This window comes from Sinocyclocheilus rhinocerous, unplaced genomic scaffold, assembly GCF_001515625.1.
Source record: "Sinocyclocheilus rhinocerous isolate Xijiao unplaced genomic scaffold, SAMN03320098_v1.1 scaffold807, whole genome shotgun sequence".
Classification (NCBI taxonomy): Eukaryota; Metazoa; Chordata; class Actinopteri; order Cypriniformes; family Cyprinidae; genus Sinocyclocheilus; species Sinocyclocheilus rhinocerous.
Genome location: NW_015650326.1, coordinates 1,416,908 through 1,429,798, shown reverse-complemented (window position 1 = coordinate 1,429,798; position 12,891 = coordinate 1,416,908). Strand labels below are relative to the sequence as shown.

The 12,891-nt window shown below is 38.2% G+C and overlaps 1 protein-coding gene across 1 annotated transcript in view; it reads left to right on the top strand.

Moving 5' to 3' along the window:
• Window positions 1-12,206, top strand: part of LOC107711715 (apoptosis regulator Bcl-2-like) — a 46,973-nt gene extending 34,767 nt beyond the window's left edge. The window contains exon 3 of the mRNA XM_016516749.1: window positions 10,996-12,206. Within this exon, the coding sequence (XP_016372235.1) occupies window positions 10,996-11,133 (138 nt within the window). The 3' untranslated portion in view covers window positions 11,134-12,206. The remainder of the gene's footprint in view (window positions 1-10,995) is intronic.
• Window positions 12,207-12,891: the final 685 nt, after the last annotated feature.

Genomic DNA, 12,891 nt, shown 5'->3' with positions numbered 1-12,891 from the left:
AGACTTTTGACTTGCAGCACAAAGTCTGGTCCTCATCACAGTCTATTATGGCCAAGAATAGCAAACTTAGACTTATTTGCACTCACACAACCAAACACACTTATATTTCTGTACCATTTAGAGTGGGTTTATTTCAAATAGATTATACCACAATAATAGCTCTTCATGGAAAAAAATGAATTCAAATATTGGTCTAGGAGTCTCAGCGAATGCTTTTTTCCCCCTGGTGAACTGATGAAATGCCTGTGCGTCTTGACCTCTTGAATTTGCATTGCTGTCAGGCAGTGGATGAGCTTTTGAGGATAAGACTAGCTTGTGTCTGGTTCATATTTAACAATGCTTCATAATAATATAGTTGCAAGCCTAAAAGATACTGAATGCAAGTAAGTGAATGCAAATCCTTGTAGTTATTCAAGCTCAATTTAATGCGTCAATTTCATTCTGAAAATTAGAAAGCAACTGATAATGTGTTATACATTTCATGGTGGAGCAGCAGTTTGAAGAAAATCTTGGTAGTTAAATAGTCAAAAACAATGGCATAGACATTCAGCTCCTAAATACTGAGATACTGTATGTACAATGTAAGTATGTGCAATGCATTGGACAAGCATTCATTTCTGCATATACATGAATTGCGTAGAGTATGATTTCTATTCTTAGCATCACTTGTGCTCTTTGTGGATAAAAAAAGATAAGTGCACCTCAGCACCTATGGCCATATTCCCTTACAAACTCCTTTACTCGCTACAGGAGGTCCATCAAGTTTGATCTAACTGAATCTTTCACAGACGATAGCCTGCTCAAGAATTAGATCATTGTTTCAGCGAAGGTCATATCGGAGTGAAGTTCTACAGAAAATAAGCAGGGGATGATATTCAGTTATAATCGTATGTCACTCTGGTTTCCATTGTTCATTGTTTTTTGTCTTTCTTCCTTGCTAGCTTCCCATCCAAAATTAAAAGACCGTCACTCAATCCTCCATCCCCAAACTTTGATTTACATGCAGTTAGTTTGGATGAGAAAAGTCTATTGTGAAAATTTCTGGCAAAATGCTTTCCCTCAATTTATTCAAAATCACATTTCTTCGTCTCAGTGAAGCATGAATGCCCCTATGAGACATTCTGTGTGTGTATACACGCTAGCATTGACACTAATTTGAATATTTATGTGGTGGAACAGGTCCAATTGCAAATCATTTAGGAGACTGCAGCAGTTGGATCCCTTATGCCAAGTCAGCTCGGCTCTCAGGTGTTTTCCCATGAATACTAACGGTGTTCTTCTGGAAACCTGCCAGCCGCTGAAAAACGCAATGAAATGACAATGTGTGCAGGATGCACAGAGCATCATACAGATGAAATATGATAACAGAGACCAAATATCCAGGGCAATATTGTGTGCTATTCCACACTATACTAAAACCTCAAGTCCAATGCTTTGGGTTGATTTAAAATGAGACATGCAATCTCAGCGACCTCCCAGTATATGCAGGTGCATGTGATACGGCAGCTGTGATTACTGTGGTGTGCTTGTCAGGTTTAATTAACTGCAAGGTGGGAGCACTGTCGCTCTTTTTTCTGTCTCTCTGTAATCATGTCGAATCAATAGCCAAAGGTTTTTTCCCCTTTTTGAGTTTATCCAAGGGCTCAGTGCCCTTCACTACCAGTTTGCTGGTGTGTCTGGTTATCTTGGTAAGAAGTGCAGAATTAAAGTCCTCTGTCATCATTTTGCCACTCAGCCAGGTCAGTGGACAAACACCCCCGAGACTGGCTTGCTGACCTTATTGTGTGAAGCAAGCTGTTTTTCCGCTAGTCCAAACATTTCCTAACACTGTGTCCTAACCAGGCACAATGTGACAAGCTTCAAATTAGCAAAGTGATTCTCTGTCCTCACTGAAAGAGAAATACTGCCCAAAGCTATAGACATAGCCAATTAGGACATATTTGACAATTAAAAAGCAGCAATTAGAATTTGCAATGGATGGGGCTACGCAGAACAATTTGACAAAAATAGGCTCCACGGTGGGAGTTTTGAAGGTTTACAGGGTACTTTCGTGAAATCAGAATTAGAATTCGTGGTAGAGGTCTTCTCGGGTCCTAAAATCTGTACCTGACCCGAATCACTTCTTACTTGAACCCGATGTGCATAAATAATTTTTTTAAAGAAAAACCCGACCCGAGACAGACCCGATAAAATTAGACCCAAGTCCAACCCAACTCAACAGCATTTATTTTCAAACTCGACTGGACCTGAATGTAAACGGCATTGACATGTGCACAGCCTGCTGCCCCACAGTCAGTAAGGAAAAATCCCGGTGTCCTGCTGACTGATTTGGCTGCTGCTCCATTACTTTCATTTATTTACTTATTTATTATTACTTTATATTATTGCCTGCCTGATGGATACTAATTATTTCTGAGTTTGGCTTTCAATTGTGACCAGTGGATTGGAAAAATAAATGTCATAGCTCGATAAAAATTCAGTCGATAGCCTAATAAATCATGGATTCGCTAGTACTGTCTGCAACACTATTTACCTCATCTCTGGTGTAGGGCTTCTGCATGCAAAAAAGAAAAGTCCTGCATGAACACGCAGCGTAATGAAGCGAGTGGCTTTTCCTGATGGATCTCATATCTATAAGATGGATTTCTGTGTGCGAGATTACAAACGTTTGTTCCTTTTCTACGTGCGTTTCTCAAAAATGCACTTAACACGAACGCGCAAGTACACATCCGGGATAGTTTAAGATAGTTGAATTCATGTCTTATCGAGTCCATTTGTTAAAAGCACATTTATATTAAATTACCCGAGACCAGAATCCACTAATATCAAACTCGACCCATGTCCGAGGCACATATCGAAATTTTGGACCTGACCCGCTCGAGTCTCAGGCCGGACCTCAGGTTTTCGGATCCAAGTGGACCCATGAAGACCTCTAGTTTGTGGCTTTTAGTCCATGCGTGTTAGCTTTCTATATTTATATGCTGATGTATGAGTTTCTTTCTTCTGCTGAACACGAAAGAAGATATTTTGAAGAATGTTGGTAACCAAACCTGGTCCGCATTGACTTATTATTTTTGTCCACATGGATGTCAGTGGGGACCAACAACACATGCAAAATATCTTCTTTTATGTTTAACAGAAGAAAGAAAACCAGACAGGTTTGGAACAAGTTGAGGGTGAGTAAATGATGACAGAATTTTCATTTTTGGGTGAACTATCCCTAAATTAGGAAAACAAAACAAAAATTGTAACACGCTGAATCATTTACAATAAGATCAGTAACGTGCATTTAGAAAATGGATAGGGTGAATTTACATTTCATCACAACTTTAACATCATCTTTCCAATTCAAAAGAAGCCACTGTTACTGTCACATAATGGATGCAGTGCTAATAAGCTTGCGAACAACTGGAACCTACAACATTGCTGGTTTAAAGAGGACCTTTGAAGTAATTATTTTTTTTCACAGTCCTGTTTGGATTTACGTTTTTTAGCTCAGACTGTTTGCTCGCAATTATTTTTCCTTCTTGTTGCACAATGCTTTTTCGCATTGTGGCCGATTCGGACAAAACTCAGATTAGCATGAAATCACAACAGCCCTAAGCTTAAACCAGCATCCCAGCATCAAAACATACCTAACCAGCATATGCTGTTTTTTTCCACAGGGAGATGTGATTTATCGGGCTGCGTTTATTGCCATGCCTGTGTAAGCTGAAAAATACCATTGCCATGACATGCAAAGATGATTTAGGATTAGGGCACACCTTATCACCACCTGTTTTTTCAACCTTGTTATGTCTAGAGGTGTGCACTGTTGAGTCTATTTACTTTATTTTAAAACCGTTGGTTGAGTTCAAAGATAGTTGAGTAGTGCTGCTTTTGATCTTCACTACATCGCTGCTATTTATCTATGAGATTTAACTTTGATTATTCGGCTGTTGGTGCTATTTTCAGCACGAACCTTTGCTAATATCTCCAAACTCATGTAAAAACCTGCCCTGTTCTCAGAGGGTCAAACAAAGTTCAGGAGTTCCTCTATATGAACTAAATTAACAAACAGTATTTCATATTGCTTTCCATAAGGATAAAGCAATGATGTTGACACAGTAAAGTGATGAAACAGCAAGGTTGTGTTCATCCATTTCTTTTCTCTCTAATTTAAAGTACAGCTATCAATATTGTGTATTTTCACTGTGTAATTTTAGCATATGTTATCAAGGAAAGGCTGCACTCCATCTGTTTTTAATTCACAATTACTCTTGTTAGAATAATGAAACATTGCTGTCATTTGATAAAATCATAATTTTGGAAATAATGGTTTGACATGGTGACAGGGAAGGTTATAGCTCTAGTGAAACGCCTCACATCCCCAAGTTCTCTGTTCATGAGAAAGTAAAACACAAGTCGAGCAAATAATGTGGGTTTGTAGCCGTGGAAGTCTGGCAACTGCGACATACAGACAGTGACTCCCCCATCACTGTCCTGTGGGAGCCTTCCGGGAGTTTTCATTGCAGAAAGGGGGCTGTTGCAGATTTCACATGGCAGCTATAGAAATGTGCTGAGGGAAGAGGGACGTGGTTGTCAGGTTGTGTGGAGTGGGAGTCTTAACCCTCCTGCTGACCTTAAGATGCGCTTCTGCTGATGAAAGCGTTTCTCCTTCACTCCGGTGAATACAGCCCATCACATCACAAGATGGGGAAGAGCAGCTTCAAAATGGGATAACGAAGAATAATCCATTTAGCCCATTACTTCTTTGACCCATATAACATGTAGAGGACATTCCCAAAATCTATTATAAAGAAGAAGAATCGGAAAGTGACCCAGATTTTTAACTCTGAGAAATTTTGACATTTATTCTCCTATTTAAATTTCAAGTTAAAAATGCAATTCCTTTTTTTTTGTTTCAAACAATTAAGACGCAGAAGTTTATAATGAAAAATATTTCTAATAATCATATCTTGAATAACAGCCATACAAAAAATACTGTAGTGGTAACATGATACAGGGATGATATCAGATGGCAATACCATGGTATTTTGATACATACAGTTGTGGTCAAAATTGTACATACACTTTGCAGTATCTGCAAAATGTTAATTATTAACATTATTAACATAAGTATCATGCAAAATGCATGTTATTTTTTATTTAGTGCTGGCCTGAATAAGATATTTCACATAAAAGACATTTATATATAGTCCACAAGAGAAAACAATAGTTGAATTTATAAAAATGACCCCGTTCAAACCCCGTTTAGTTACCTGGATGATCCACAGCTTGTTTTTTTGGTGATAGTTAAACTGCCCGCTGTTCTTCAGAAAAATCCTTCAGGTCCCACAAATTCTCAGATTCTTTGGCTTTCCAGCATCTTTTGCGTATTTGAACCCTTTCCAACAATAACTGTATGATTTTGAGATCCATATTTTCACACTGAGGACAACTGAGGGACTCATGCATAACTATTACAAAAGGTTCAAATGGTCACTGATGCTCCAGAAGGAAACACGATGCATTAAGAGCCATGCACGTGCACATAGACTGAACACGTAATATGCATATGCATGTTATCGTTTTCACAAATTTGTGTTTTTGTAGTTGACTTGGAGACGATAACTTGCACTTTGAGACCCATTTTCAAATGTTTGCATTTTCAGACCTTCAAAACACCTTTGCCATGTAAATGAACGGCCAAAACACATAAAAGGTTTGAAAATGGTGTTGTGTAAGCACCCCCTTAATTTAGGCTTTCGTTCATATATCAAAAATTGATCAATGCACATACAGAGCTGATCAAATATGATTTTGTGGGAAATGCAAAATATAAAATGTGCTTGTAGCACAAACAATATATTGACTTTTTAAGCCACTTTTTGCAACATATTTTAATGCTTTTACCTGCTATAATAATGTAGCTGATGTCTTTCAATTATGTTAATTTTTTTTTTCAACAATTATTCATATATTTGATTAATTATTTCATTACAATTTTTAATCAATTGACAGACTTAAATATGGAATGATTACTATATTTATATACATGCCATTTACATGGTAACATGGTATATGGTAAAGTAACACTATTGGTACTTTTTTTGTTCATGTCCCTTGGCAGGATATTAGGTCCTATATAACATTCAGATGTCAGGAAAGAAAGTCTTTAAACAACACAGAGTGAAAGTGTTGCAATTGCAAAAAGACTGTCATTGGAATATCTGATCTTGTGACAGCCATCAGTTTCTGGAAGTGTATTTATCTATCAACATGGTAATGGAAAATATACGCTACACTCCAGAAGAGAAGTCACATGTGATGAGTGTGTAAGAGAGTGTACTGAAGCCTGACCGAGTGAATGATGAAAGTGTGACGCTTGTTCCTGAGCTCCTGTCCCATGATGCCCACCTGACTCTCTCCCATCATCCAAAACTCTCGTGATTTCCGACACGCTCACGTAGTTAAGACAGCACTCAAAATCATTTCGAAACGCTCTGTTCTGCAGCGCTGCATAGGTTATGTTCGGACAGAATACTAGCATACTACATTCTGAATACTGCGCAATGTACTCTATACTGCCTACTATATTTAAATAGAACACATCATATGTTGCCAAATAACTTCTCTACATTTGTATACATCCTGATCATGTTTAATTCAGCAAGAATATCCAGTTATAATCTGTTTTAAATAATCTTTTGACATTTTTAAAATCATCTTTAATGCAATTTTGTGTTAATTATATTATTCAGAGTCAAAGATGTAAAAAATTGTGGCATTTCATGCATTGATTTGTCATATTGGAAATAAGAAGTTGAATCAGGCACATTGCATTATGGGATACAAAACAGCACCATATGCAAACTTAACAGCAGAAATAGTCACAGTAGTACAGGTGCATCTCAATAAATTAGAATGTCGTGGAAAAGTTCATTTATTTCAGTAATTCAACCAAATTGTGAAACTTGTGTATTAAATAAATTCAATGCACACAAAGAACCAAAGACTTAAACTACTTCAGTCTGTGTGCATTGAATTTATTTAATACACGAGTTTCACAATTTGAGTTGAATTACTGAAATAAATGAACTTTTCCACGACATTCTAATTTATTGAGATGCACCTGTATATTTGTATGCTGTTCAAACATATGTAGCAGTGTTAGTTAAGGAAGAACTTCTTGGAAATGTAGCCTTTCAAAAGCCTTTTCTTTAGTTGTGCCTTTAGATGAATCAATGAAGTGTGGCCTTTCGTAACTCCTGCTTGTATTTTCACTCATGTGACCCCAAGTACTCGCCCGCGCACTTCTACAGCTCTGAAACTCTGCTGTCACATGAAAACAAGCCTCCAGGATTTTGTGGCCTTTTAACATTGAACTGTCTGCACCATTTGGGCAACCTTTAAAAAAATATTTTCTCTCTCTTGTTTAAGTTTTAGTTCTCCAAATGTTTCCTCCTATTCTCTCAAAGGGACTTTCCATTGTTTGTGGGCACATTGTACAATAATATAGGAGGTTTTGCACTGGAACGTATGTGTGGGTGAATGTAAAAAAAAAAGTTTTTTTTATGCAAAGACAAACTCCTTGAACTTTTGCTGCCATGACTTGCTTGGCATTGTTTTCATTGTGAAGTTTAAAGGGTTAGTTCACCCAAAAATGAAAATTCTGTCATTAATTACTCACCCTCATGTCGTTCTAAACCCGTAAGACCTCCGTTCATCTTCGGAACACAAATTAAGATATTTTTGATGGAATCTGAGAGCTGTCTGACCCTGCATAGACAGCAACGCAACTGAAATGTTCCCAAGTCCAGAAACGTAGCAAGGAGATCTGTAAAATAATCCATGTGACATCAGTGGTTCATCCGCAATTGTACGAAGTTACGAGAATACTTTTTGTTTGCAAAAGAGAAAAAAAAAACCACTTTATTCAACAATTCGTCTCCTCCTCCGCATCACCCTGGTGCCATTTTGGAGAATATCAGCTGGACATAAACAGCGTATGCTGTTCTGTGTCAGCTGCGTCACACGGATACGATGTTTCCATTCAGATCAAATCATAACAATGTAGGAAACAGATCCGGCGTGACGCAGCTGACACAGAACAGCATACGCTGTTTATGTCCAGCTGATATTCTCCAAAATGGCACCAGGGTGATGCGGAGGAGACGAATTGTTGAATAAAGTCGTTTTTTTTTTTTCTTTTGCGCACAAAAAGTATTCTCGTAGCTTCGTATAATTGCAGATGAACCACTGATGTCACATGGATTATTTTACAGATCTCCTTGCTACGTTTCTGGACTTGGGAACATTTCAGTTGCGTTGCTGTCTATGCAGGGTCAGACAGCTCTCAGATTCCATCAAAAATATCGTAATTTGTGTTCCGAAGATGAACGAAGGTCTTACGGGTTTAGAACGACATGAGGGGGAGTAATTAATGACAGAATTTTCATTTTTGGGTGAACTAACCCTTTAACAAGGGCAGCTCATGTTGTCAACCCACCTCTGCTCATAAAGCAGTATTTTCACGGTGTGTGGCATGCAGTGTTTACTAATTAATACCTGAAATGTGCCGTGGTTTCATCAGGGGAGTGCACCCTGGGAGTACAACACAAAAATGGCCTGGCTTGCATGACTGTTAAATAAGAACTTGATGAGATGATGATTTTCCCTTGGAAAAAAAAAAAAAACCCCAGAGGTTAATAGAGATACACAAATGTTATCCACCCGGGAGGCTTGCTTGAGCAGTTTAAATGTGAGGAAGTTGGAGTTTTATTCTCAGCTGTGCTGTGTCTCTCAAAGTCTACATGGAAAGGAGGATGAGAGGAAATACTTTTCTGGTGTTTTGGACTGCACCCTGTGAAGCTTCACAATAAAAGCAAATACTTCCTGTATATAATTTTAAAGGGACAGTTCACCCCAGAATTAACCTGCTTGTACCAAATCTCTATGATTTTCTTTCTTCGATGGAACATAAAAGGAGAAGTTTAACAGAATGAAAAAGTTAATGAGGAAGGGACTCTCCATCTCCAAAAATGACACAAAACACACACACACACACACACACACACACACACACACATTAAAATCACCAAGTATCATAAAAGCAGCTCGAAATTATATTTTTAAGTCTTCAAAAGCTGTATGATGGCTTTGTGTGAAGATCAGACCAACAATATTCACAAATAATCTCATTTGTGTACATTTAAATATGGTGTAAACATATTGTGTCAGGTTTGGAGTAAATGATGGAACATGCTAAATAAGGCTACGTTTACACAACAACGATGTAGTCAAAAACGGAAAAGTTTTTCCCTTGTGTTTTTAAAAAGTTTCACGTATACATGTCAACGTTTTCAAAACGATTCGCGTTTACACATATCCACAACGGCCAAAAACGTTGTATTACGTATGCCATGCCAGTAGTTGGCGCTGTCACCTTGTTAGTAAACAGTACCTGTAGGGAAGTGACGATTATAAGATGTATATGATGCGTCTCCGCTGTTGGTTGTAATATTGGTGAAGTAAATCCACACTTTGCTGAAGAAGCGTTAGCAAACTCTTGAGCAGCAACAACAGTACCATGTACTCCGCCATTGTTGTATATGTTTGTTCGCACTTGCCTTTAAAATCGACACGTACTGCGCATGTCTACATACCTAACACGCACAACGCACGCGCATGACGCCACCGTTTTCAAAGATCCCCGTTTTGGGTGTTTACACGGAAACGATAATGGTGGCGTTTTCAAAAACTTGCACTTTGAAACCCCTTTTCAAAAATATGCGTTTTCAGTCCCCAAAACGCCATTGTCGTGTAAACGAACAGGCAAAACGCATAAAAAGTTTCCCGTTTTTGGCTGAAAACGTCATGTAAACGGCCCCCTAAAAGACTTGCCTTGTATTCAGATATGCATACTTCACTACTAAGTCACATGACATTGAATCCACAATGTCTGCATTTCATTCATACTGTAAAGAACATACTTTTTTAATGGTCCCAAGATCTTATTCAACTGTAGTACCTATTCGGACAGTATGAGATAGACTCAAATTTTGATTCCATTGACAAAATCTGGCGACACATCTTGACATGGCATATCTATAGAGCCCTTGACATGTGGGGAAATAAAACAAGATATCACGGCCACTTATTAATTCCCTTGTAGCCACATTGTACTTATTCTCCACAATTTTCTTCCACATGTCATGCGCATAAATTCGATTTTTCAATCTGCTCCTCACATAAAGCTTTCACATTTGAATATAGGGCACGAGTCGTTTGGACTGCAAGGCATATTTATTATGTTCTTTTGTGCTTTATACATGCTTTCTCTGTATTGGAAAAGACCGTCTTGAACATTCTTCAAAACATCACTTTTTTTTGGGCCCACCTAGGTAAAAGTCTGAATTACCGTATGCACATTTTCTCATATTACTTTGTGTGGAAACCTGATAAATGGCTATAACGTCCATTATTGATTAATTTATGATACTTTGTCTACTACTATGAGAATAATTGCACAAGATATGAGGTATCTGTCTCCAACAAGCTGAGTTTTGTCTTCTGGAGAGGAACTACAGGAGGAACTCTCCCCCAGCTCTGGTTCGGACATCCTGTTAAACACAAAGATCCTGGTTCGGGATGCCACTTCCTCTGTCCGTCTGGTTGCCCGCAGTAGTTATATTAGCGGACTTCCTCTCTGCTCGTTTTTAAAGGCACATATTAATGCCTTATTCTGCATGACCATATTTTAGATCCCTTAACCCGACCCCATACCTAAACATAACTACTACCTTACTTATATTAATAAGTAGCAAAGTAGGAGTTAATTGAGGCAAAAGTCATAGTTATAGTAAGAATTGGTCCCCAAACTAAAGTGTGACCATCTAGACTGTTATATTTTCTGAAGACTAAAGTCTAATCAACAGTAATAGTGATGCACCATGATTTATCTGTTCAGTTAAATGCTACATTTTGATGAAATGTCTTTGTTTCTCTGCTCAGGAGGCGTTTGTGGAGCTCTACGGCAGGCAGAGGGACTCTGTGTTTCGCAGCTCGTGGTCATCGATAGTAACGGTCTTCGGTCTAGCGGCTCTCGGGGCCGTTGGCTTGACCATAGGAGCCTACCTTGCTCAGAAATGAGGAACCTTCCCCTTCTTCAGTCGCTTGCCCTCTCTCTCCATCTGAACCCCCTCCTCTGCTTTCCCCAGAAGACATTCGTGTCCCAGGACTGCTCCTCTTCAAAGCTTCTCTCCCACTCTCTACAAGGCTTTCTTCTCTGCCCTCAAACACAAAGACAGGAAATGAACGCGCTGCCGACAGATCATGAGAGGATGGAAGAGAAGAAAAATAACGAGGTGAAAGAGACAGTGTCATTGGCAGAATTAGATCAGATCTCAAAGACTTTTGACAGTTTTGGTGTTCTTAAAAACGATGGAAAAATACAAAGGTCAAGACACATCTGGAGGTTTTGAAGGTCTGTGCTGATTGAAAGTATCTTCGGACGACGCCAGCACTCTCCAAATGTCCTTTAAGAGTCAGGTTGATCTTAAGAGACAATCTGCACTAAACTACCATCGTTGCTCTTAGTTGTTTTGGTAGGATTAATTGTAGCCCGTCTTTTACCCATTGCTCTTTCAAGCTAACGTTTCTTGTGCCGCCATCCTTGTATCATTTTGTAAGAAAGAACCTGAAGAAGGAAAAGAGAGAAATGCAGAGACAATGTCCCTGAAGCCACCTGATTTTGATGAAATTTTATGCTCAAGATGCGGGTGAGAGATACAGTATGCAGAGGGAACAGCTGAAAAAATGGACAGTGGGATGCCAGTCTCTCTTTGTAGCAACTTAAAGAGCTTTATTGAAGACTGAAGAAGGGTTTCCTAGAAGTGATTTGGGCCAGAAGGTAAACAGAAAGGACCGAATGGGAAAGTAGTTGTCAGACTTTAAGAGAGCCTTGGTTAGACACTTTATTGCCATGTTTGACAGATGCATGTGAGCCGGTCACAAGACCTCAAGCTGTACAGTATGTTCAAAGGTTTATTCTTCTTTAATACTCCAGCTACACATCTGTTCACTCTAGTGTTCATTCATATACCAAAAGAAGCAGTTGGGTGGATCTCAAATCTGTCAAGAGCAAGTCAAGGTAAAATTTCATCTCAAAATCAAAAGGAAGATATATTAATATATTATATACACACACTACCGTTCAAAAGTTTGAGGTCAGTAAGATTTTTGAAAAGAAATTAATACTTTTTATTCAGCAAGGATGCATTAAATTGGTCAAAAGTGACAGTAAAGGCTTTTATGTTACAAAATCCTATTTCAAAATCAATGCTGTTCTTTTGAATCCTGAAAAAATGTATATGTTAATCAGCACAATTGTTTTCATTGCTAATAAATGTTTCTTGAGCAGCAAATCAGCATATTAGAATGATTTCTGCAGGATCTTGTAACACTTAAGACTGAAGTAATGATGCTGAAAATTCAACTTTGATCACAGGCATACATTTAAAATGTAAAGTATTTTCAAATAGGAAACAGTTGTTTTATATGCTAATAATATTTCACAATATTACTGTATTTTTGATCAAATACATGCATCCTTGGTGAACATAAGTGACTACATAAGTGAAGCACATTGCTCCCCACCATTCATATTACTTTAATGTAATGATTTAAATAAAGTACATATTGCACACACACAAACACGCACATTGTTTGGGGTGAAATGTGACTGGGACTTGCTTTCACAAAAATCCAGATTTTTCACTACCATTCTTATTATTTAATTTCCAAAGCATCATGTTCAGGGATCGGTTGGGTCTAGTATAAACAAGTGGAAATCTGCAATGGAAATCCATTCTGTGTTCCTTGGATTTGGTGTTTATAGTTATATGTGCA